Below are 27,472 nucleotides of genomic sequence, written 5' to 3'. Positions count from 1 at the left end.
CTGACATACAAAAACTAAAATGCTTAAATGTGCACTTCCCCTCTTTTCATGAACCATGACCAAGTACAGAGTTGTTGACCCATGCACTTCCCCCAGTTATCAAGTGCCAACAACCGAACTCTGCCTGCGCTGGGCTCCGAGAGAGAACGTCACCACAGTCCCCTGCTACCCTCTACACTCCCCCATTGGGTCATTGACTGCTGACCCAAGTCAACTTTGTATCTCCTTGCAGACTAGAAAATACAAAACAAGCTTCTCTTTCAGCTTGTCTCTCTTTATGGGAAAGCTCTGGCCAGTTTCTCCTCTCTCTCTCTCTCTCTCTCTCTCTCTCTCTCTCTCTCTCTCTCTCTCTGTCTCTCTCTTGTTTGTGGTTTTGTATTTTTCTTCCTTGCAGGGCAACCCCACTGTTCTTTACTTCTGTACCTGCAGGTCATGACCCTGTAACTTACTTACCTCTATGTAATTTCCCACTGAGCACAACAAGGAGCCTAGAAGTGGGAAGCCAGGCTTGGTTCTCTGACCTACACTGGGCAGTTTACCTTTAAAGTGACAGCCATTCTTTGGTTTCGATTCTGCTGTATAGATTTGGCCTTAGAGTCAGCCATCGGGAGTGACACCTCAATTGCTCTGTGTCTTTCACTGCCTCTGTCTAGATAATGGAGAACAGTGAGAATACCAAGAACAGCGAACAACTTACCTGCCAAACTTTACTATTCCAGGAATTAGAAAATTGTTCCTTTGTCTGCCCATGGAAGACCCATCCCTGTAAGAGTGAGAATCTGTCCCTCCCCACTGGTGGTTGGTGGGGACAAGGAAATGCTGTCATTTTATCTAGCTTTATTGAGCAAGACCAACACTCAGCATGGAGGAGAACAGCAAACACAGGTAAGTGAGCCTGAGGAGACCCTGGCCCTGAAATGATCCTTACCTTCCTTTCGGATTCCAGAATGGTCTCTTGGTGAGTCACCTGCTGGCGGGGAGGAGCAGGACAAACAGAATGCCAACTCCCAGCTGTCCACCCTGTTTGTTGAAAAACCTCAAACCGGATCGGTGAAAGTTGGTGAGTATCGGCCCGGAATCCTCTCCATTTTCACATATCACAAAACAAGTCATTTTAATGTGAGATGTCAGTAGCCATGAGAACATCCATCATATTCATGCCATTCCAAAGTATTTTCATTACCCCCAGGGGATCTAGCATCCCATTACTCCATGCCCTGTCCCCCATTCCTTACTCCTACTCCCCACCCCGTGGAAAACCTACCCTGTTCATTTTATACAAATGGAATAATTATATAACATATGGCCTGCTGCATTTGGAGTCTTTTGATTAGCACATTTCTGAGGCCCACACCCATTGTAGTATCAGTATTTCTTGTTATGATTTAGCAATAGTCTATTGCATCTGAGTTCTATACCATGCATTTTTATAACCCCGGAAGATGGATGATAGTTATTATTGTAATTCTTAGCACACAGGAGCTCCATGTCTGGACCCTAGAGCCAACTTGATTGGGTTCTGTTTCTTGCTAGTAGGGCAGAGCATTTGGTCTCACTATATCTCAGTTTCTTGTGTAAAATGAGAATAAGTAACAAGGCCTGCCTCTGAAGCTCTGAAGACTGGTGTCTGCTGTCACCATGACAGGACTCACTCCAGAAGGTACTTAGGGTGCCCACAGCTCTCCACATGTGCTCAATGAGCTATGCATTGTGACTCTAAGGCAGCTGGACAGACAAATGTTACAGATGTGGAAATTCTTATTCAGAAATGTTCATTACGTCGGGCAGTGGTGGCGCACGCCTTTAATCCCAGCACTTTGGAGGCAGAGGCAGGCAGATTTCTGAGTTCCAGGACAGCCTGGTCTACAGAGTGAGTTCCAGGACAGCCAGGACTACACAGAGAAACCCTGTCTCAAAAAACCAAAAAAAAAAGAAAAAAAAAAAAAAAGAAAAAAAAAAAGAAAGAAAGAAAGAAAGAAAGAAAAGAAATGTTCATTACATGATATACTATCAGGAGATAGTATACCATGTGAATCCACATAAATTATAGCCTAAAGATATCAATGGACAGGAGGAGTTAACCAAACAGATAACCACATGCCATGAAAGAAAGAAACAAGAGCACGGAGATAGGGGAGAACTGAGCAACTCCCGGATTTTAATTTGGCAAATTCTAATGCTCAGAATCAGACTTGGATATCAATAAGATATCGTACAAATGAGCACATGACTAACTATACCCCTGAGTTTCTTTTCTCAGGTCTAGTATACAAGCAGAAATGTTGGTTCCTTGCATGTTCTTGTAAGAAACTGAGATGCTGGGCAACTGGCCAAGCGTTTCTGATGTCCCCAGGGCCTAATCAGTGATTCCATGGTCACATCAAGTCACTTCAAAGAGATCAATTTACCTCATAACCCTGCAATTACAGGCATCCCATCATCTTGACTAATACAGACGTGTGTTTCTTTTGTGTTTTTTTTATTCCACATAAATGCAAATCCACATAAAAAGATTTCTTTCCATCCATCTCTACATCCCTTCTTTTCTAATTCAAAATTTTCTGGGGATGTGGCTCAGTAGTAAAGCAGTTGTCTAGTGCACACAAGGCTTCAGGGTTCAATTCTCAGTGAGATCATCTATATATATATATATATATATATATATATATATATATGTATGTATATATATACACACATATATATGTATGTATATATATTAGTGTATATTAATGAGTACATATATTATTTTATATACTATATATTAGTAAAAATTATAGAGACAGACATACATGGATACATATATGCATATATATATGCATATATACATTGAAACTTCTAAAGCAGATCAGATGGACTTTCCTAAGATTTCAAGGATACTTGCCACAAAGCATGGAGCCCCATCATGCCATTATGAACACATAAGCCCCACTCTATACAGAGCAGAGCAGTATCAACTCCTTTCAACTGAAAGCAGGACAAACAACCAGTTTCTAAATCCCAGATGAAGTCCTTTGTGCTTTCTCTAGGTGCAAACATCACCTTTATAGCCAAAGTTAAGGCTGAAGATCTTCTTAGGAAGCCCACTGTCAAATGGTTCAAGGGGAAATGGATGGATCTGGCCAGCAAAGCTGGGAAGCACCTGCAGCTGAAGGAGACCTTCGAGAGGCAAACTCGGGTATGGTCCTGAACCCCTGACCCATTCCTTCTGTCGGGGTAGAAAGATATTTCAGGCTCTTGCATGATTTTTCCCCCTAGGGAGTATATTTCTATTCACCACCAGATATCAGACATTGACATCAAACATAATGTCATCAAAGAAGAGATCTAACCGAGTCCAGCTAGGTGAACTAATGAATCCACTGGGGATATTTCTAGGAGCATGCACAAGATGTTAGCTATGGCATCATGAGAAAATCAGGAGTTACATCATGGAAAGCCTTGTCCTGGCATGGGCAATGATTTGTAAAAGGCGTATCACCCAAGTCTTCCAAATTACGGACAGCTACACCGCTGCAGATTTCCTCTCCCTCAGTAATTGCTTACTGCTTGGATAACCAAAGAAGGGAGGGGCCTTGCGAGTCTTATGTGTTTCATGAGCCTTGTGAGTCTCCCCATTCTCTCCATGAGGAGATGTTAAGAAGGTTTCATCTTGTGATTGGATCATGTTGGTGATTCCCAGCTACCCTGATTCAGACTGGCAACAATCAGGTCCAACCTGGAGGAAATAGCTACATGACACAAGTTTAGTTTTGAGAGATTTCAGTCTTATGTCTAGACCCTGTTGCAACTGCCTTGCTGTGTCTAGAACCTGTGAGACACACTCATCCTTCTAAACTGAGATATGGATATAGTCCCATCTTTATACCAATACTGAGAAATTTGTTAAGGTAGGAGAGCACCTATCTCAGCCATCAAGTTCGGTCTAAGTATGTTTGGATGCTTTTTTGTTGCAGATATACACATTCGAGATGCAGATCATCAAGGCCAAAGAGAACTATGCTGGAAATTACAGATGTGAGGTCACCTACAAGGATAAATTTGACAGTTGTTCATTTGATCTTGAAGTGCATGGTAAGAGAGCCATCTTGCCTGGATAAATGTGACTTTTTATAAGGTAGGAAGAGATGAGAAAGAGATTTCTGTAATGCTCTCAGATTTGGGTTTACTTTATTTAATATGCATTTAAGATTGTGTTTTTCTGATTGTGGTGTATTTAGTAAGCCCAATGAAGCAGACTTATCTCTTACCATCAGTACCTCTTCAGTTCCCCAGAGAAGGGTGATACTGTTTTTCTAATGATTTTATCTGTTGCATGGGTTCCTTTTCCACTGAGGTTTGGCAATAAGTGTATACAAGGATGTCAGGATGCCAGGCCAGAGATGTTCTCTTCTAGTAACTAATGTCACATAACAGAAATCCCCCACCTATGAGTTCTGTGCACTGCCCAAAGAAAACACAATATGGATAAATGTTAGGGTGCACTAAGGTTGAACGAAACCTCCCCTTTTATAAGTGTGCAAGTAGAAAATCAACTTGCCAGCAACAACCATGAACATAAGTTGAGTCTATTCAAGTGTGATAGTGCCACACAAAGGAAACAAAGCAGGTATTGTTTTAAATGGGATTCTTTACATGGATGGAATTGAGTTTTAGGAAGCAATCCTTTTCTCTAGAACCTACTGTTTGTTCCACATTTGCGGTGATGTCATTAGTCATGAGTACTGCAATTCAACATGGATCCTTCTGGAGCAGGGTAACAAAGATTATGAAGACTCCAGAAACCATATCCTGTCCTACTTGATTGTGTGGGTAAAGGGAGTCAGTCATGGCTCAGTGCACAGAGCAGAAGAGCAGCCACGCAGAAGTGTATCCTGCAGTCAAGCACTACTTAGACAGATTCAAAAGTATGAGGAGGTGAACTTTGTCCTCACGTTAGGATGAGCTCTTCCCAGAAATTATGTAGACAGGCTGGGTGTGAAACACACCTGGACCTCTCAGGAGACAGAGTCAGGAAGACTATTGCAAGTCTGAGGCCAGCCTGATTTATAAAGTAAGTTCCAGACCAGGTAGAGCTATGGAATAAAACTGTCTCTAAAAAATGAGAACAAATGAAGGAAAGGAAGGAAGAAAGGAAGGAAGGAAGGGAGGGAGGGAGGGAGGGAGGGAGGGAGGGAGAGAGAGAGAGAGAGAGAGAGAGAGAGAGAGAGAGAGAGAGAGAAAGAAAGGGCGGGAGGGAGGAAGGGAAGAAGGCAGATTGAGGGAGAAAAACAAGAAGGAAGGAAGAAAAAGAAAGGAAAGGAGATAGAGGGAGGGACAGAAAGAAATGTAGGAAAGGGAGGGAGAAAAGGAAGGGAAGGAGGGAGAAAAGGAAGGAAGGAAGGAAGGAAGGAAGGAAGGAAGGAAGGAAGGAAGGAAGGCTATGACGATGACCTGGATAGGGCATAAATTTCTCATTCTGTGAGATGTAAGATGTCAAGCAGATAAAAATTGATCATGGGTCCCTGTAAGGACCTCTAGTACCCAACGGAGCTACATCACCCCAGCCAGGCTAAGACATCTAAGAGTCTCCTGGGAAAGTTTCTCAGAATTCTGATATTTGGACTTTCCTCCATGATAAATCAAAATCTCTATCAGCAAAGATCAAGTTGATGCATTTTAAAAGTTCTTTCTGAGATAGTGGGCAGGCAGGCAGACTGACAAGTTACCTCCGAAGTCTCCCTGTTGGCTCTTCATTTAGAGGACAAGAGATGGCGATGTCCTGGTAACTCAGGCACCCTGGAAGACAGTGTCTCCTTTCACCTGATGCTTTTCAGTCTGGAGAAGTCTCCACAGTCCATGACAGAACCAAATACAAAATTGCCTTCTTAATTGTCATTCATTGTATTGTTTTCTTTCTTTCCAAAGAATCTACTGGAACTACTCCAAACATTGACATCAGATCTGCCTTCAAAAGAAGGTAATCTCATAGTGGGAATCCAGATAGCTCTCGCATAACTCGGAGTTGGAGGGCTTTCCCTCCATATGCCAGAGTCCAAAAGTCCATTTCACTACAGCCAAATGTGTCATGCATTAAAAATTGCTATTTTAAAAAAGCCACAAGCTTAATACCCAACAAAGCTTATACCTATAATTCCCTAGGGAATTCTGGTTCGAGTGGAACCTCCATTTTGCAGCTCACTTGGCTGTCTTAGATTATCCATCCACTGAGCGTGACTTCATCCTTCATCACCTTGTTTGCCACCAAATGGCCAAAAGAGACACAGAAAAAGACACTTCATACAGCACCAGCAAAGCCAGAGCCAAAAACTTCCATTTCCATTTTTTAATCAATTATGAAACTACAAAATTGGGTGCCCTAGCCCAATTACAATTAAGAAGCTACTTAGTAAAGTTAATACTGTAGACTTTTGGATTATCTGAAACAAATAACTGCTAGATCTGCTGGTGTTAAGAATGCTGAAGGAAGGAATAATTTAGATACCCATTTAATTAATTTTTCCAGCTGCCAAGACTGAAAAATCAGGGGAGGGGGCAAGAAAGAAAAATGATTTTTTTGCTAGCTTCTGAGAAATGCAACTACCTGTTTCTCATCATTAATCTACTGTGTTTGGTGATGCCATAACATATATTTTTGAATGAGGACAGATGTTTTATTCTTCTTGAAATTGACTCTACATACCATTTTGTTGAATAAGAAAAGTTGTACTAGAGAATAAAATATGTGATCCCTTTATTGTAAAGCAATGATTTTATCTGATTAAAAAGACATACTTCCTGCCTAAAATATCAAGAAATACAACACTTAGTGACTTGTGAAAAAATATTATATATTACCTGATCAATTGATGATATTTTTTTTAACTTGGAAATAAAGGGTCCTCAAACTTTTAAATCCTCTTACTATGATCCCTCCCATCATCCCCTAGTGCTTTGTAATAAGCAGTAAACTGGTCTAAACATGCTCGTGGCACATGCATGTATGTCTTAAGAGCGAGAGCTACTCTTTTGTGCCTTGAAATCACAGAAATGTGTTCACTTCAAAAGGTCCTCGGCTATCAGCTAACAGAAAATTTGAAAACGCATTAGTCAGGTTTAATTTCTTAAGATTTACATGTTAGACACACTGTTTTCAAACCCACAGACTCTTTTCTTAGAAACCACAACTAACATCTGTAAAAAGCAGGAAACAAAATCTCCATTAAAAATTAACCACGTAAGTAAGTTCGTAGGACAGTTTAAACGCCAGCACCGCGGCTTCCTCTTAGAATGTCAAGACAACAGCTGCACGCCTGATTTCGTTGCATTTCTCCATAGGAAAATGCCTTAAGCAGTTCCTAGGAAAGAGTTCATTAGCGACTCGAGAGAGAATTGGTTTTTTGAAAACTTCATTTTAAAAGGTGCTAGCAAGAAAACCGAATGACCATGCTGCACAGAGCAGGTATCTCTAAAGCAGAAAAAAAAATGCATCTTCTAGAAAGCTCTACAGTGAGTAGTCCCATTTGTCAGCCCTGTTGCTATCACTCAGCTGATTCATCTATTCATGGGCGTAAAGGATACCTTTAGACATAAGGCTGTGCCCTTGTATGTCTGACAGCAACCCTTCGTCCTTTGAGCCAATCTCTGCCTTCCATGGGTAACAGAGATCAGCTAAAGTCCTTTGCTTTTTTACACAGCTTTCTTTCCAGAGCCCCCAACTTGCAAAAACAAAGTACTTTGCGATGCTTGGCCTCAGTGCATTTGTGTTATCTGGTTTTTAACACAAATCCAAGCAGTTTCTTATATGCAATATTCACTGTGTATTCTACAACCATGCAGTGACACAAGCTCCCGTGATGTCCCCCTTTTCCACAAGGACATACTCCAAAAATTTGTACAATGTCACTTGTGTGAAAAGAAATAGTTTGTGTTGATTTAGTCCTTGTGTGCCAGTCCAAGATTGCATATACATTTCATGCAGAGTGTTCATTCAGGGTGGGGGAACTTGTCTCTGTGTCTGCATTAAACCCTTTTCTTTTGTTAATGACAGTGGAGAAGGTCAAGAGGATGCAGGGGAACTTGACTTTAGTGGTCTCCTGAAACGTAGGTGAGACCCTAGTGGCGCCGGGAGGCACGATGGCCTGGATCATTTTTTTTGACCCAGAGAAGTCAAATTTCAGCTGAATGCTTTTCAAAAAAAAAAATGTCATTTATTAATATGTGTTTCGCTTATAGAATGTAACAACCAACTAAGAGAGAGAGGAAAAGTGACAAGTACATACTAATTTGGTGATGTTGATGCTTCCTAAACTTTCTGCTTATGTGTTTGATGAGTTTTTGTATATTTTCTTAGTCAAGGGTGAGGACATTTGATAACTGAGACATAAGCTTAAATGCCCAGAAATAGCCGAGACTACATCCATTTCTCTTCTGTGACTGGGTAAATACAGCTTTTGTTGTACCTTTGATTTTTTGATATTTGACTAAAGAGGTCAATTACACATTTTGGGGGGGGGGATAGTCTTTGCAATAGGCAGATTCACTTTGATATATTATTTATGGCTCATATTTAGACATTATTGATTTGAAGACATGCTGATATTTCATAAGAGGCTACCTAGATGAACATTTTTTCCTACATTTTTTATTATGACACAGTATTGATTATAAGATAAACTCTTATTCCAGAGATGTTCAAAATGCCATCCTCCAGATGTACATTTTAGAAGTAATGGAATATAGTAGTAAGAAGAAATAAAGTTACCACTTGCCAGTGTCATCTTGTGTAATAGAACATACAGAATAGCCATTTGGATATTCAGCATATAACCATGTTGTAGGGTTTCTGTCCATATAGTTACACATATAACATTATATAATAGACTATATTACACAAGTGTTATTTGCAACTATAAGACATTTTCTATAGTGGAAAAAAGACAAAAGATAAAGTGTTATTTACAGGGACTATATTTTATCTAACAAATTTGTGAGAAGACAGTAAACTCATTAGTCTTAATTATAATTTTGGCATTAGTTTTCATTCAATTTTTCAGATTTAAAAAATAATCTTAGTTCTCTTTTGACATTAAAAGAACGTTAGTGCAAATTCTCTTGAAAAATTATAAAGTCTTAAAAAAGAAACCAGGCTTGTGTTTATATTCTCAGTTTTGTTGGATGACTTTTTTAAGTTAGCGGAATGAAGGTTTCAATTAGAATCCCCAACATTAAGGTTAAAACCAGAAACATTAATCTGTGTGATTTATTAATTAGTGATAAATATTCATCAATGCACATGGGGATATCTAGCACATCATTTTGATATCTCAATCATTAGTTTAAATAATATTAATTAATTCCCAAAGTACATTTAAAGCATCAGTATGTGAAGTGTCCTTAAGTGAGCCTCAGCATCCATTGAGAAGCCAAGGTCCTGAGCCACTGAGCCACTTAGACAGAGTCACTCTGGAACAGAGCAGAAACCTAAATCCAAGTTTCTTTTCTTTTCTTTTCTTTTCTTTTCTTTTCTTTTCTTTTCTTTTTTTTTTTCTTTCTGGGTCAATGCCATCCCCATGACTCCATGCTAGAAACAACCCGAGTCTGCCCCAGAAACTAAGACTGTCATTTACAATGTGCATCACGCTGTCGATTACAAGGAAGCTTTCCCGATGCACATGTGACTCAACTGGAAATGCCAAGTGCTTTCTCTGTAGAAAGTAAAGATAGATAATGTCCTGGGAAATAAAGCAGGGTTCATCCACAGAAAAGAATAAATAAATATTTGTATGCTAGCATGACAGACTTAAATCTCAGCACCAAGAGGTAAATTATAGTTGTAAAATGAAAATAAACGTTTGGTATTATCGATCACACCCTCTTAACAGTGTAGAATTCATTAGGCGACTTTGGCTAAAATGTATGTCCTGTCTGAGGTGTATTTTACACATATGTACATGAGAAAAATAAAAAGTAATGGAATTGTAAAGATAAAATTAAATATAAAAGAACTAGATCATGGTAGGTAGCAGAAGCCATGCACTCCCTAGCATTTTCTTTTCATGCATTTGTCTTCATACAAAGACCACACACAGAGACATGCCCACAGACACACTCTTACTCACATACACACATACAGGCATATATGAACACACACATACAAGCACACACACATAAATGCATGCAGTATGAACACACACAAGCACACATACATGCATGCACACATACACGTATACATGCATGCACACACGAGCACACACACATATAAACACACAGTCACACACATGCATGCATGCACACACACATGAGTACAATCAGGATATGAGACTGTAAATTTAGTGGTATGGTTTGATTTAGAAAGGAAAGGGAAAGAAAAAAATAACAGGTTGTTTCTACCAACAATTTGCATGGGGAAGAAAGAGGATTGGAATTATGTAGCCCAAATGATCAAGGCAGGGAAACAGGGCTTAGGTAAAAGGGCAGCGACTATGTCTTCAGTTCTCATTTCCGTTACACCCTTGAATTAACATTCAGGCTCATTGGATTGTTCACATAAGAGTGTGTTCATTTAATGTACGTGTACTAACCCGCCATTATAACCATAGAAGGGTGTGTTTCTCACTAAGTTGTGATTGCATGGGTTCTCACTGTGGTCATGACACATGGTTAACCTTTGTACTTCTCCAGAAGTATGTAGTAAAAGCTCTACTGGAATAAATTGTAGAACCAGTATCGGTGCAGAAAGTTCTCCCTTTGCAACTGAAAGCCAGCTTATTTCAATGTACACTAGATGAATCAGGGCTAATCTTTGGGGTAGTATTTCACTATGGGATTAGACCTTTATAAATACTTAAAGGTCTTATTCTACATAAAATTTCTATAAACCTTTTGTGGTTTACTGGGACCATCAATTTATAGAAATTTTTGATGTAGAAAAAAAAGTACAGAAAACACTGTACAGGTCTAACCCAATGATGCAAAAGGAATCCAGAATCTGGATTTCTCTCCCCGCTGTACTTAGTTAACCACACAGTGTCCTGAGCAGCAACCATGACAAGTAAAGACACTGCTGCAGAAGACAGTTTTGACCTCCCATCTCTCCAAAATAAATGCTTCTGTTTACGTTTGGGGTGCAATAAAGTGATAGAAAAAGAAGAAAAGGGGCCATCGATGTTCACCTACAAATGATGATGAGGGACAGAGTGGAAAAGTATATCTCCTCACACTTCAATAGAATATGGAGAGGGTGACTGACTCTGAGTCTACTCTAGGAAACGGTGAGCATTTGTACTGGTTTCCTCGGTCAATACCTGCCTTGTGAACCTAGTAGTTCTCATTGTTTCACCGAGTCTCTTGTAGCTATTTAAATTATAATAAATATCAGGTGTGGAGCTTAGTGAGGAGCGTGTTTGCCTGTTGTGTACAAGGCCATGGGTTCGATTACCAGCACCACATAAACTGGGCATGGTGGTCCACACCTGTAATCACAACACTCATGAGGTGGGAGCAGGAGGTTCAGAAGTTTAAGATCATCCTTGGCTGCATCATAAAGTCAAGGGCAGCCTGGGCTGCATGAGCCATGTTAAAAGCCAACCAAAAGCAGAATAAATTATATAGACTTTGATATCTTTATATTTCCTACCAAATTTAATATGAAATATGTAAGTTGAAATATATATGATATAATTCCCCTTGATTAAAGTACCAGATTTAACAAAATCTCCAGGGCTAGCAAGATGGCTCGGTGGTTAAGAGCACTGATTGCTCTTCCAAAAGTCCTGATTTCAACTTCCAGAAACCACACAGTGGCTCACAACCATCTGTAATGGGACCTGATGCCCTCCTCTGGTGTGTCTGAAGACAGCAACAGTGAACTCATATACATAAAATAAAGCTTTAAAATAAAATTTCCAGATTTAATATAATCTAAGTATGAAATAATTTTAAAGTTTGGGTGGACATATTTAGTCTGGAATGTGCTAGCAATCTTTAGTAGATTAAGGAGACACCTCACAGAAAGATATACATACATGTGCTTACACACTTTAACTACAGTTCTCCAAATTTAAAATACTTTTACTATTCATTTTCATCACTGTTGATTATTTGTGTCTGCTTGAGCGAGTGCCAAGTCATGCATGTGGGTGACCATGGAAACCAAAAGGATTTCAGGTCCTCTGAGGCAGGACTTACAAGCTATGATGGTCCACTCCACGTGGGTGCTGAGAACTGAACTCAGGTCCTCTGGAAGAGCAGACTGAGCCATCTCTACAGCCCCCAGTTGAAAATACTTTAAAATAAAGACCAATTTCAGTCTGCAGAGTTAGTGAATCTGGCAAATTATTAGCAATGTTCCAACCTAAGGATAGTTTTTAGTTTTTCAACTTCTGTACATGAACACCGGGGATAATTTCATTTCAGGGAGATGAAAAGGATGCTGGTTTCTCATTTGTTTTTTGAGACACAGTCTTGCTGTAAAGCCCTGGGTGACCTGAAAGTTGCTATGTAGTCCAGTCTGGCCTTAAGCTCAGAGATCCATCTCCCTCTGCCTCCCTAAGAGCTGGGATTGAAGGTGTGTGTCATCATGCCCAGGCATGACTTGAGGTTTTTAAGACATGTTTTCTTTTTCCCTTTTGAAAAAAAGGATTTTTAAAGAATTTTGGGGCGTGTGTGTATCCCTGCATATATGACTGCTTGCAGAAACCAGAAGAGGGTATTGGATTCCTTGGAGCTGGGGTTACAGGTAGTTGTGAGCTTCTCAGTGTGGGTGCTAGGAACCAGATTTAGATCTTTTGCAAGAGTGATTGTGTGCTGTTAACTGCAGCACTCTCTCCAGCTCCTAGGCGTATTGCCATTGAGATGGTGGACCTCTCGTATCCTCCCTCTCCCTAGATTAGCTTCATTTCTACACTGGGTAGGAAGGCATGACAAGCTAAAATGGAATTGGGTCTTTAGGCTTAGCTTCCCCTAAGTTCTAGCCTGCTAGTATATTTGCTTCTCCGAGAGCATATGAATTTAAAGAAGAAGTTCGGAAATAGGTATGACTGTTACGATAAAGCAATGTAATCCATTGTTTACATTGACATATTTTCACACGAGTATCTACGATTTATTGACCAATTTTCCATAGAACCACATCCAGACCAGTCTTAGTCACAGTGAGTTATAACTGCAATTTTCCCCAAATGAACCTAATTTAAAAAATAAAAATAAAAAAAATAGTCCATTAACCTTAAACAAAATAATCAGGATTATTTAGCCCCGGAAGAAAGTCAGTTTAAATTATGTCTTCGATTTATACTAAACTCATTCAATAAAAAGCTCACTTCTGAGTTTTGGTTTTTATTTTATAGTTTTAAAATAGGGGAGAGTCATGGTTTTGTTGTTGGGGGTTTTTTGTTTGTTTTTTTGTTTTTTGGCTTTGTTTTGTTTTGTTTTTGGACAGAATCTTACTATGTAGTCCCAGCTAGTCTGAACCTCCCTATGTTTACTAGGCTGACCCCAAATTCACAGAGACCCACCTTGCCTCTGTCCCTGAAGTGGTGTAGTCACGGACTCTTCTTTGTGGTCTACACATTCTTTGGTCAGTAATCAAGATTCGGGGGTCATGTATTAATGTGACAGAACAAATATTATTAGAAAAACCTAAAGGTTTGTATTATGTTCACATCAAAATAGAATGGGATTTTTTTTCCACCCAGAGACCAATTTTAAATCTTCATTCTTTTTTGTTTTGTTTTTGTTTTTGTTTCTCAGCATAGCCCTGGCTGTCCTGCAATTTTCTCTGTAGACCAGACTGGCCTTGAATTCAAAGATCTGCCTGCTTCTGCTGGGATTAAAGGTGTCTGCCCCTGGCTTAAATCTTAATTTTTAATCCACTACCCTCATGTGGGGTGAGATATGTTTTTAAGTTTCTGAAGAATCTCACCTTCAATTAGTACTTGGCCTTTTGGCAAAGATCAAATGTGACCAGACTTTAAAAACTGAAAGGAAAGTATCTCAGGATTTGTCCTGACATCTCTGCTCCTCGTACAATTTCGTTTTTAAACTGGAAGAGTAAAAGTCAACGTGTATATATTTGATCTTCTACTCTTTGGACGTTTCCCAAGACATCAAGTCAACTCGGTGGCTTTAGGCATCACTCTTAGCGTCATTGCTCTTTAGGGTCCAGGACAGTTTCTAACCTAGATGACCGTTCTTCCGGGCTAGGGAGGTGAAGCAACAGGAGGAGGAGCCTGAGATAGACGTGTGGGAGCTGCTGAAAAATGCCAACCCCAATGAGTACGAGAAGATCGCTTTCCAGTATGGCATCACCGACCTGCGTGGTATGCTTAAGCGGCTCAAGCGCATGCGCAGGGTGGAAAAGAAGAGTGCAGGTGAGCACACTGGGGGCGCGGCAGAGGCGGGTCAGCCACCTGGCCACTTGGTACTGTGTGTGTCTCTGGTCTCATCCTATTAACTCATCCAGTCTAGGGTGAAGGTTATGTGCCTGCAGGAGTTTATGGTTCCTTTCATCCGCTTTGGATTTGTGTGCAGTAGTCTCTGTGTTGGTAGTGTGTGCATGGCTCCTCACGGCTCAGGGTCAGCACATTTACAGTACCACAGATGCCACACAGAAAGCAGAGAATATTTCCCTGTGGCCTCTTGTAACCTCTCCAAGCCTCCATTTATCCAGGTTCATATCTGCCTCACTCTCTAGGTCTTGATTTTTCTTCAGACAAGGTTCTGTCCATTTTCTAACAGACTCTTCCACCCTTCTGACTGGACCCAAGACTGGGTTTCAAGAGTTTGCCTCTCGACCCCAATAAGGTTTCCAGGGTTGGTTCCCTTGGCTATAATTTGAAACACAAAGTTGGGGATGGGGACAAAAAGGAAGACAGGCATGTATTTCAAGTTAGCCAATAGCTCTCCCAAGTTTTCTGTGCTGAGTCATTGTCCGGTTTCAACTGTATAATATGTCAGAGTGATATTAAACCTATTATTGTTTCACTCCATGTTCAGATGGAATTAAAACTCTCATTGTGATTTTTTTAAAAATCTGGCCCTCTCTTTTAAATGTCACTCTTAATTGGTGACTGGAGAGCTGGCCCTTGGGAGGCCCTGTCTGCTGCTTTGCTTGCATAACTCAGCCATCCCCGCTGACTCACACCTCCTGCTTCATGATTCCAGAAGCATCCACTAAACTGGAGAGCCAGCTGACAACCTCTTTACCACATTGGCCTTTCTAAACACAGACTTCTGAATCCATGTGCTAGGGAACCAGCTGGAAATCTAATGTTAATTTTTCTCTTTTTAAAATAAGAGAGAGTGAGCATAAGCCAGCAAGAGTAAAGGTGTTTGCTGCCAAATCTAACACTTTTGGAGTTTGAACCCAGGAACCCACATGGCGAAAGACAAGATCAAACTGCCCCAAAGTTCTCTTCTAACACCAATCCCCAACATGCATGCAGGCACAGACAAAATAAATAAGTGTAATCTAAAGTTAATAGTAGTGCTATTTTCTCACGCTTCTCTTAAAAACACATAAATTCTCTTTAAATTTTACCCCATCTTACCATCTGCATGTCAACAAAACTCTGAAATAGAAGTGGTAATTGGGAAGGCTTCTGGCCTTGTTCTTCCCTGAGACATTTTTTGTTCTTAGATTTCCGTGCATACATTAACTACTTAAACTGGTAGCCTTCGCATATGCATGCTCTTATTTTTTTGCTTGTTTGTTTGTTTCTATCTACAGCTTTTTCAAAAATTCTCGATCCTGCATATCAGGTGGATAAAGGAGGCAGAGTGAGATTTGTTGTGGAATTGGCAGACCCAAAGCTGGAGGTGAAATGGTTTAAAAACGGTCAAGAGATTCGACCCAGCACAAAGTAAGTTGGTTTTAAAAGGCTCAGTTAAATATACATGAACAATATTTCATGGTTTGACTTAACTTTTATAGAATAAGAAAAACCATCAGTGTGTGTCCTGTCCTGTCGATGTAGTGGTCCCCCATGTATCTTTATAATGCAAAACTGTACAGAGAGAGGAGAAAGGTGGACATCCCTATTCATGGATTTTGGAATTCTGAAAGTCATAGTGCTATGTAAAATGAAATTCTCATGTTTTCTGAGGCTTTTCAAGTGAGTCACAATTATTTTGTGTCACTACATATTATGTGTCATTATCTCAAAGCATTGACAAACCTCTCTATTCAAAATAATAAAACTTAAAAATATTTGAAATAGACATTTGATATGCCAGATGAAAATCACGTCTCATAAATAGAAGGTTTTGGGTTTTTTTTGTTTGTTTGTTTGTTTCCCCAAAATAACATGAGTCTTTGATAATGGCTGAACATCTTCTACTTGAGTGATGTTGGCAGTACCCACTGCATTACACCTGTACAGGCCTATTTGATGTTAAGATAATGAAAGGTAAACCTAAGCCTGTGTTTTTATCATGTCTTGTTCCTCTTCCAAAGGAAGGAGTCAGACCGATCCCCAGTACCTGATGGTATTGCTAGTCTGTTATGAAACTACTTCATAGCGATCCCCCTCAGTCCAGGAGGTTTTCAGTTCCAGTATATCATTTTAAGATAATAAATGCCACATGTACATTGACATGGTCTTTAATCCCAGAAGCCTGTCACTTCTAGAATACAGAGAAGTGGTTTCCAGCTTTTCCATAGGCTCGTGCCAAACAGCATGACTTTGAGATGATAGATAATATTTATACCTGGTGCAAAACTTTCTTGAAGATGGCCCAGACATGATTTTTCATGGTTATCCTTACTAGAAAGTGTTCTCAAAGTCTTCAATTTGAGAGATTTCCCCAACTTGGTTTTTTTCTCAGCTATGAGAATGTTGGTTTTTTTTTTTTTTTTTTTTTTTTTTTTTTTTTTTTTTTTTTTGGCCTTTTCTTCCTTTATTTCATATTCCCACCACAGTAACAATTCCTTTAATTTAAACTAAAAACCATAGACTTTCTGAAAGGGTGGCAGCAGAGGAATGGTGGTATCACAGAGAGAGGGAGAGGTGGTTGGGGAATCAGCGAATCATCTTGACTGGGCTCTTGAAGTTGCTGGCGGCTTGGAGCTGCAGCTGGTAGGCCATTGGATGGATCTTGAAACCGTAGAGCCTGGGTACAAACTGGTTGGCAGGTCGCTTGGGCCGGTACTCTGGATGCACCATGTTCACATGTACTCCACCATAATCAACACATATGATTAGTGTAACACACAGAGTATTTTCTCTCCTTGACTTCTAGGGTTCTGTTTCTAAGCTTTCTTTTTTAAATGGATTTGATTTGATATGTATTGGTGTTTTGCCTTGCATGTATGTCTGTGTACCATTGGTGTCTATGGAGGCCAGAAGCTGAGTTACAGACGGTTATGAGCTGCCATATAGGTGCTGGGAATCAAACCCAGGTCCTCTAGAAGAACAGTCAGTGCTCTTAACAGCTGAGCCATCTCTCCAGCAGGGAAAATGCTTTCTTAATAGAGAGTAACTGTGAGACAATAGGCCCAGTACTTCAGCTCATTTAAAAGACGATATATTTGTTGTTGATCTTGTCAATAAGGTTAGTTATTGCTTAAATTGTACAAACATTTATTCATTCAACAAAAATATCCCGTAGTTGTGGGCTAAAGAATGAAGGAAATACGTGTAAATGATTAAGATAACATCTCTGCCACTTTGTAATGTACATAACATAATTAATGCATAATTATCTGAAGAATTGTGGACTTAAAAATCTTTCTAACACACTCAACCAACTGTCTTCCCAAAGTGGGTTAAAAATTAACTATATGAGGATTTTTTTTATATTTACACTGAAAACTTATATGAAACAAAAGAATAACAAATTAAGTAATATGTATAAATATACATATATACATGTGTCACAAAATAAAAGATGAGCTTTTGTTTTCTATTAATTGGACATATAAATGATGCTGCATAAATAAAAGCTCACAGCTACACCCTTAATGCTCAAGTATTAACAAATTATAAGCCAATTTACTAGTAAAATAAAAAAAAAATCAAGGTCTCAAACTATGCCTCCTTCCTGTTTAAAACAGATACATCTTTGAGCACAAAGGAAACGAGAGAATCATGTTTATTAATAACTGTGCACTGACAGATGATTCGGAGTACTATGTGACAGCTGGAGATGAGAAGTGTTCTACAGAGCTCTTTGTAAGAGGTAAAAGGAAATCTTTTCTTTCATTATCAAGGGGCTGGGGCTCTCCTCGCAGGGACACTGATCCAAACCAAAGTCAAGGGAGCCCCGTCAGCCGCTCTAGAAACCTTTGGCTTGCCTGTTAGATTGGCTCAGTATTGCAGCTCTATTACACTGACAGGTATCCTGAGTCCTACTTGGTCTTCTGATTTGTTGAAGAAGACAGAAGCTGGGGGAAGAGAAACACCTCTATATGAAGCTGCCTTGTGGTTTGGACTTCAAGCCAAGCATTATTCTGCAAGAAGGGTTATTTTAGTTATAGCTTCTGAAACTCAGCATACTTTGATGGATAACCCACATTTTGCTTGCTTAGCTGAATAAAAGCAGCTTCATTGAGACAAGGGTATCATTCACCGGTGTCAGAAGAGCAGCTGGAACAGTCAGAGAAAGCCAGGTTTTCCTTATTTTCTTTATTAAGCCCTCCAATGACAGACAATCACGTCCCCTCTCCTTGGCTGAGGGCCAAAATCAAAACCTTCACGATTTATAGCGTCTCCTTCATCCAAACCATCTACTGCCTGGTACCTTACTCGATGAAGGCAGGATATTTGGTGTACATTGTATATATTCTCCAAACCAATAATTTGATTTGAATAGTTCTGGAACAACTGGGAGGGGGGAACTGATCCATCATCATCATTAGCTATTTGTTTTGCCATGAACAGACTTAGAGAGTCTCACCTCCGATTTATCCACCAGATAATTCATTGATGATTCTTACCCACTGCAGGCATGTCCTCTGTGAACAAACTGGGGTTCAAGACACAGGCTTTGGAAATTTTAATGATTTTTGATCTTCTTTTTTCCAACTAGAGCCTCCAATTATGGTGACTAAGCAGCTGGAAGACATGAACGCTTACTGTGGGGAGAGGGTAGAGATGGAAGTTGAGGTGTCTGAAGATGACGCCAATGTAAAATGGTAAATGGCTTTGCTGATTCCTGTCTGTCTGTAATAGACATAACTAATAGAATGCAACATGGGAGTGGCTTCTAAACATGGAAGTGATCGCAGACTCTTTGTACTAGCAGAGATGAAAACCAAAAACATCCTCTGATCTGAAAAGCCAGCTTCTAGAAATCTGTCAATGCAGAGATATACAGGGAGGCAGAGACTTACTGATAAATGGACCACACAGGTTTCCCAAGACTTTTTGGCTGAAAAGACCATGGGTGTTCTTAAACTTTGTAGCAGACCTTACTAGTGTCTAACGTGGGAAAACATAATATACCTGTTTTCCATTTAAATCCTCATTGTTGCTGGGAATGTAACCCAGTGTGAGAGCACTTGCCTAGTGTGTTCAAGGCCCCAGACTCCAGCCCTATTGTCCGAAAAATCCAGTTTTCATCACTTTATTCTTTCAGTTTCCTGGAAAGAATAATAGGCTGAAAATCACCAACTCCCTTCAAAACTTAAAAAGGACCAGGGGGCATAGCTTAGTAGTAAGGTGTAGTTAGCTTGTGTGAGGCCCTCAGTTGACTACTAACATGCATGCGTGTGCGTGCGTGCGTCCCTGCCTTCGTGCACATGAACAAGCAAACAAAAAAGCTTGAGGAACTGAAGAGTCTTTTGTCGCATATTCCATGCGAGTTAACTCAAAATTAAAAACTAGAAGATTGAAGACTATAAAATGAAATGTGATATTAGGAGGAACATAGCAAATGATTCAGCAGGAATCTGTAGTCATCAACATGGAAAAGATTGTGAATACTAACCTAGAACACAGATAACTTAGAAATGTGTTGTGAGACCAGAAGTGGAGCCAGACGTACGCTTAGCACTGCTTCTGATTGAAGGAGAACAGGCGCTCGTGTTCTTTTAATGTGATCATATTAATATTTAATGTGATCACAATATTTGTTACACTATGGATCAACTGGGGGATCTGCCAGTAGACCTATTAATGAAGTCCTGTTCTTTAACAAATCCTTCCTGAGTATCTGGGATCTGTTAGGAACCTTGGGAGACACTGCAATAAAACAATAAACTAACATTTATTTCCTGGAATTAGAGTTTTTGCTTTCATAAATATATATAACATATACATGTGAAATATTTTATATATATATGATATATATATATATGATTTAGTTTGATTATATTTCCCATTACCCTTCTTTATAGCCTTCTTCCCACTGAACCTCTTCCTTCCCCTTTAAACCCCCGTTTAATTCAGGTTTAAGAATGGTGAAGAGATCTTCCCTGGTCCAAAGTCAAGATACAAGATTAAAGTTGAAGGCAAAAAACACACTTTGATCATAGAAGGAGCAACAAAGGCTGACAGTGCGGAGTACTCCGTCATGACAACCGGGGGACAATCGTCTGCCAAACTCAGTGTTGACTGTAAGTAAGGCTCCGGCAGATGTCTTCTGCATCGGCTTCCAAATAAGATTGTGTTCAGTAGCTCTGCCTTGAGGAAACTCTCTGTCTACTTGATCCTTTACGTGTGGCATCTTGAAATATGTAGAACTGGATTCAGGTCTCTTAGAAAGGAATCAACTACTCGGTTTACTAGTAAAGCCTAGGGCTGGAGAGATGGCTCAGTGGTTAAGGGCACTGGCTGCTCTTCCAGAGGTCCTGAGTTCAATTCCCAGTAACCACCTGATGGCCCATAACTATCTATAATGTGATCTGATGCCGTCTTCTGGCATGCAGGTCTGCATGCAGATAGAATACTCACAGACATAAAAATAAACAAATCTTAAAAAAAAATAATAGAGCATCAATTCTGCGGAAAAAGAAAAGTTACCTAGAATGGCTGGAGAGAGGACTCAGAGGTTAAAAGCACTATCTGCTCTTCCAGAGGTCCTGAGTTCAATTCCTAGCAACTACTTAGTAGCTCATAATTATCTATAATGATATATGGTGCCCTCTTCTGGCCTGTAGGCATATATGCAGGCAGAATGCTGTATAGATAGTAAATAAATCTTTTTAAAAATAGTTACTCAGAAAATTATGTACCAAACTGTAAATATGCCAAATTCCTAACTGTATCTCACTATCAAGTTTAAATCATTAAAAGAAGATTTGACATTCAACACAAACTTGTAATTGCATTTGGTGTATGAAGAAAGTCATTTGAGCCCAAGGGATGCCACTGAGAACTCTGAGTCGAAGAGCTTGATGGCAGATGGTAGCTTCCACAGTATAAGAGAACTAATCTTCTTGTCCAAATTCAAGTACTGATTTCTCAAAAACAGTCTATTCACAGCTGCCACGAAAACTAAAGTAGCTGAATGGCATGATCCCGATGGTTGCTCACACGTGCAGAGCAGCCATCTTTCTTCTTTACTCCTTTGTTGGTCCAGCTGCACTTGATGTGATCACAGACTTAAAAAGAAACCATCCCGACATGCTTCTCTTATGATTCGTGGAACCGTGGCCAATTTGGTTTAATGTAAAAATGTGTGTTGACCGTAGGCAGGGGTTTTATCTGACAATTATAGCCACTGAAAGTAATTAGTGTCAGGTCTACCTTCACGAGATGTATCTATTTCTAAAAATTATTGTGCTGTGCAAGTGTGTGTGTTAATAACCACAAGGTTTATGTAATAAATAAGACTTGGGGAATTATAGTCAAAAAACTCTGCTAGTCATACATTAAAAACAAAGTAAAGGGTGGAGAGACGGCTCTATTGTTAAGAACATGAACTGCTCTAGCAGAGGACCCAGTTCAGTCAGAGTACCCACACCTTGGCTCACAACCTTCTGTAGCTCCAATTCCAAGGGGTTTGATGCCTCCTTCTGCCCTTCATGGGTCCCAGGCATGCACATGGTATATATACATATATGTAAATAAACATTCATTCATATAAAATAAAAGAAACCTTTTTAACAAACAAAACAAAGACCCCATCCAAAAGAAAAACAGTATCATGTATTTCCCCCATGTTAAATTGTTGGCAAGTACATACAGCACCTTACCTTGAAAGGTTCCTGAGATTTGCTAGAGGGCATGAGGTTGGGATGCCTGTAGCTTTAAGGGCATCATGAAGTATCATGAGGATTATTTGAAATCAGATGAACAGTTGTAAGCTTAGCTGTGAATGGATGTGACTCATATCCTATGGATGAACAGCCACCATCATGGATATCTGAGATGATGGAACTTGTGTTATGCTAGGTTCTGCTCGGTCACATCATCTACACTGGAGTAAGTTGTCACCTCCAGAGCACATATTACAGAAGATCTGACAGGGCGCTGTGAAATGCCACCATGTCAGCTTGTCTGGAGTTTGGGTGTGGATCCATAACGATCTTTATCTCTGCAGTGAGACCTCTAAAGATCACAACGCCTCTGACTGATCAGACTGTAAAACTTGGGAAAGAAGTATGCTTGAAGTGTGAAATCTCTGAAAACGTTCCAGGGAAATGGACAAAAAATGGCCTCCCTGTTCAGGAGAGTGACCGTCTGAAGGTTGTTCACAAGGGAAGGTAAGCAAGCCAGGTGGGCTGTCCACAGAAGTATTCACATTCACTTTTCCTACTTCCGTAATGATGTATCCACAGACTCTGGAGAGTAGAGAGATGGCCTATTTCTAGTCAAGTAAGAACTGGTGATTGCTTTACTGCAAATCACATCCTGCTTGACATACTGTGGTGTATCATCTAAAACCTATCAACTGCACTATCTAAACCTGTGGTTACAGGAGTGACTATGTGCATTCTAGTGGAAGACCTGAAAGATTACCATCTAATCTGAATGTTCAGTAACATATCGAGAGACCGTAGGTTTGCACTGATGGGACCCAGCAGACCCACGCTGAAGTTCCTCCCTACTTTGCCCAAACCAAGTTGTTTATCTGACTTTGCAGAAATTGAGATAATGAGGAATAAGTAATACTAAACCCTTGAATCGGACACATTGAGTTGACATGATGAGGGTGTTCCCTCTGCTTTAACCTGTAACAGGAAAGTAACTTGGGAAGAGCATACATTTTGTTGTCTGTTGTTGCTTCCCCTGCCCTTTGTCTATAATTCTAACCTTCTCTGCATAGTTTATTGGGGTATTTGTTTTATTTTATAGCACTTGTTGCTTGATTCCAGATTGCAAATAATTGTCAATTAAGATCCTCATTTCATGGGGCTGGAGAAATGGTTCAGTGGTTAAGAACACTGGTTGCTTTTTCAGAGGGTCAGAGTTTCAATTCCCAGCACCCACATGATGGCTCACAACTGTCTTAATTCTAGTTTCAAAGGATCTGATGCCATCTTCTGACTTCCACAAGCACTGCATACATACACACAGTACACATATGCAAGCAAAACACCCATACACATACAATAAAAATAAAGTAAATCTTTAAAAAACAAATTAAAACCTTGACACCATAATTATTGTCAGCCTTTAATTAAAAACAGCTATTACGTGACCTTTCTTCTATTTTTGTTTTCTTCTATTTTTGTTTTATTATGAGAAAGCATAATAAAGCCTAGAATTTAGCAAAGATTTAAGGCAAGAAATTGAACTTTAACTTGTAGACTCTCACAATAGATCACAGATTTCTGGGACTTAAAAATCCTGTGGAATTTTATATGTATATAAAAATACACATATTCATAATATCCTTATGTCCTTCATGTATGTGTCTAGCCAGTATATATGTGTGGTGCCAGAGATTGAACCCAAAACCTCACATGTGCTAAGTTAACGTGTTGCCACTAAGCTACACCCCTATCCCCAAATTGCACACATTTAAAAAAAAAAAAAATTCCAAGACAGGGTTTTTTTTGTGTAACCAACTTGACTGTCCTAGAACTCACTCTGTAGACCAGGCTGGCCTTGAACTCACAGAGATCTGCCTCCCTCTGCTTCCCAAGTGCTGAGATTACAGGCATGCACCACTACCACCCAGCATTAAACTGCATACTTTTCAGACTTTTTACAATGAGAGGATCCATAGGCTCCATCCAATCCTCACTGATCCATGGCCCATAAACTTAACAACTATTACTCTTTGGTGTATATAGCCAAAGTCAGTATTTCCTTTGTGATTTTTTTCTATAGTTAAATGTAGCATTATTAAGATGCTATATTTTGTTCTTTCTGAAGTTAGACACTTGCATACATAATAAGTAGGTTGAACTTGTAAAGATACTTCATATAATCCAAAGATCTGACTTGGGTCAACAAGTTGAATAAACACACACACACGCACACACACACACACACACACACACACACACACACACACACCTTGTCCCTCTCTTTCTCCCTCTCCTATATGAGGTAGATGAAGGATAAAGGACAGATGTCTCTTCAGTTTGGGTCATGTATACTCTACACCCTTGCAAAGTATTACATATATGGTTTTCTTCTTTCTTTAGAATCCACAAGTTAGTCATAGCCAATGCCCTCATTGAAGATGAAGGTGAATATGTATTTACACCAGATGCCTACAATGTTCCTTTGTCCGCCAAAGTTCATGTCATCGGTGAGTAGAGCAAAGAAATTATTGTATAGCTGTCCACTTGTCTGCTTACCTTGGACTCTAAGTCATGAAAAACAATATGACTTAAAAGATACATCAATTGCTATAACTCATTCATTATAAGTAGTTGATTTGTAAATATGACAAGAAGCAGTTTTATAGGGTGCCAAGCACCAATTGCCATGACAATTCTCATACACACACACACACACACACACACACACACACACACACACACACAGCTTAGAAACTGATTGTTACCAGTGCTTTTCAGTAGCCAGGAACTAGCCAAAATACCACATGGAAATGTCTATGTGACAAAAGCCTTGCTGACTATTCCAGACCCTCCCAAGATCATCCTGGATGGCCTGGATGCTGATAACACAGTGACAGTGATTGCTGGAAGCAAGCTTCGCCTGGAGATTCCTGTCACAGGGGAACCACCTCCCAAAGCCATCTGGAGCCGAGCAGATAAGGTTTGTTACACGCATGCTCTGAGCACAACATTCACACATGAATACCACACACAAGCATGCATGTGACCCGACCCGATCCTTCCCGATTGACCCTGTGATCCAGGTGCAAGGGAAAGGCACAAATCGATGTGTATGCTATAACCGCTACAGCCAGGTGTAGTAAGTAGTACATGCCTTTAATTCCAACACTGCAAACAAACACAGGCAGACTTCTGTGAGTTGGAAGCTAGCCTGGCCTACATAATGAGTTCCAGGACAGCCAAAGCTACAGAGTGAGACTCTGCCTCTAAAACACACACACACACACACACACACACACACACAGAGTGGGGGGAGAGAACAAAACAAACAAAAAAAACAACCCACAAAATAAGTTCATTATGGGTATAATTCCTCTGAAAAGAAAGTAAAACCTGATTTTCACATGAATCTATTAATCCTTTGTTTTCATGTTCTAGCCACCTACTTATTTGGCTAAGCATGATTCTGTGACTTACGAACATAGTCCCACCTTATATTCCATGGATGTCATGGGGCAGGAAGAAAGAGAAGCAGTAAAATAAGGAAGGAAATCACTTTGCATAGTAAAAAGTGGCAGGGAAATAACTGAGACGCTAAGCTGAGTATGGTGTCCTGTTCCATAACAATTCCTCTTCGTAATATAGGAGGATTCAAGGACAGCAATGGCTACCTAAAAAGACCCTGTCTTTAAACCCTCCCCTCCAAAATAAATAAATAAATAAACAAACGAAAAACCCAAGAGCATATGGTGACAGCAACTGGGCAGACAGTCACGAAAGTCTCCACGGCTGTAAGAAACTCCCTTCATCCAAAGGGATGTGATCTCCTGGCAAAGGCCACACAAGCACCAAGGTCAAGGACAGAGAATGAGGCTTAATGTGTGGGAGGCCCAGAAAGCCACTGCTGGGCATGAAGAGCAGGAGAAAACAAAAGATGGGGGTGGGGTGGGGAGGAGGGGGAAAGTATCTCAGTTTAAGCAATGCCTGGCTTCCTGCTGCAAGAAGAAAAAAAAAAATTAAAAGCAGAACTTAAGACTTTTACTTCCACCAAAATTTGGAACCACAGGAACCCAGATTAAATTCTCACACACACATAGAATAATCCCCAAATTGACAAATTGTGTGAACAGTTATTTTCTGGACATTGGAACCAGGTCAAGTTATGAAAAGCGATGACTTGGAATGTGACACTAAGTGAGGGCATCCTACACTGCCTTGCTTACTGCCTTGGGGGAGTTCTCCAGTGGTGGCGGCAGATGGGGGTGGGGGGTGGGGATCTTACAAGTAGACTTTGCCTGGCATGTAGAAGGCCCTGGGTTTGATTCCTAGCAGAGGAAAGAGAGAGGGGAGGAGATATTTCAATTCCAGGTAATGTTCAAGGAGTAAACACCCAGACAGAACCTAAAGAAGGAGGCAGGAATTCAACGCACCAGAGCGGAAAGCTGCTCAGATCAAACCCTGGGGCTCTTCGGCCAGCATGGTGATACATGCCTTTATACCCAGTACTCTAGAGACAGAGGCATGAGGATCTCTCTGAATTCAAGGCTGATCTGGTCTACAGAGCAAATTCCAGACCAGCCAGGGCTATGTAGTGAGCACCTGGCTTAGGAAATCAGAGGTTGGGGATGTAGCTCAGTGGCGTAAGAATTTAACACAGCAGAAAATAAAAGAGTATGGCAGACAACTCAGCTTTTCTCTGAAGCGGAAACTTGAGGTTGAGAGATAGCTCAGTGGTTAAGAACACTTGTTGCTCTTCTAAAGGACCCAGGAGTCTGTTCCCAACACCTACGTAGCAGCTAACAATCATCTATAACTCCAGCTCCTGAAGATCTGACACTGTCTTCTGACCCTCAGGGGCACCGCATCTGTATGGTGCATAGACATTTGCAAGCAAAACAACATACACATAAAATAAAAGTAAATAAATCTTTAAAAAATGGAAACTTAGGGTTGAAGAGATGGCTCAGTGGTTAAGAGCACTGGCTGCTCTTCCATGGGTCCTGAGTTCAATTCCCAGCAACCACATCGTGGCTCACAACCATCTGTAATGGGATCTGATGCCCTCTTCTGGTGTGTCCAAAGACTGCTACAATGTACTCATATAAATAAAATAAATCTTTTTTTAAAGGAAACTTAATAATAAATGGAGTGGAAGATTAGTCACTCACCTGCCACATGGTTTTTTTTGGGGGGGGGGGTTTGTTTTTTTGTTTTGTTTTGTTTTTGTTTTTGTTTTTTTTTTTTTGGTTTTTGTGTTTTGTATTGTTTGATTTTTTTTTTTTTTTCTGAGACAGGGTTTCTCTGTGTAGCCCTGGCTGTCCTGGAACTCACTCTGTAGACCAGGCTGACCTCGAA

At 40.1% G+C, this 27,472-nt stretch overlaps 1 protein-coding gene across 16 annotated transcripts in view; it reads left to right on the top strand.

The window, feature by feature from the left end:
• The window catches only part of Mybpc1 (myosin binding protein C1), an 85,739-nt gene that overhangs the window by 30,967 nt on the left and 27,300 nt on the right, over positions 1-27,472 (top strand). For 11 of the 16 annotated variants that reach the window (XR_013106287.1, XM_076919919.1, XM_076919914.1 and 8 more), the window contains 13 exons: positions 947-1,060; positions 3,027-3,175; positions 3,954-4,071; positions 5,905-5,956; positions 8,027-8,083; positions 14,182-14,348; positions 15,707-15,839; positions 18,032-18,156; positions 19,006-19,111; positions 20,367-20,533; positions 22,462-22,624; positions 24,518-24,624; positions 24,964-25,097. Coding sequence is in view for 15 of the 16 variants with exons in the window: in XM_076919919.1 (XP_076776034.1) it covers positions 947-1,060; positions 3,027-3,175; positions 3,954-4,071; positions 5,905-5,956; positions 8,027-8,083; positions 14,182-14,348; positions 15,707-15,839; positions 18,032-18,156; positions 19,006-19,111; positions 20,367-20,533; positions 22,462-22,624; positions 24,518-24,624; positions 24,964-25,097 (1,592 nt within the window). In the remaining variant the exon portion in view is untranslated. The remainder of the gene's footprint in view (positions 1-946; positions 1,061-3,026; positions 3,176-3,953; positions 4,072-5,904; positions 5,957-8,026; positions 8,084-14,181; positions 14,349-15,706; positions 15,840-18,031; positions 18,157-19,005; positions 19,112-20,366; positions 20,534-22,461; positions 22,625-24,517; positions 24,625-24,963; positions 25,098-27,472) is intronic. The other 5 variants (XM_076919923.1, XM_076919918.1, XM_076919913.1 and 2 more) reach the window with 1 other exon arrangement.

This window comes from Arvicanthis niloticus, chromosome 22 (assembly GCF_011762505.2).
Source record: "Arvicanthis niloticus isolate mArvNil1 chromosome 22, mArvNil1.pat.X, whole genome shotgun sequence".
Taxonomy (NCBI): domain Eukaryota; kingdom Metazoa; phylum Chordata; class Mammalia; order Rodentia; family Muridae; genus Arvicanthis; species Arvicanthis niloticus.
Note: the sequence above shows the minus strand (reverse complement) of the source record. Positions and strands in the feature narration are given on the sequence as shown.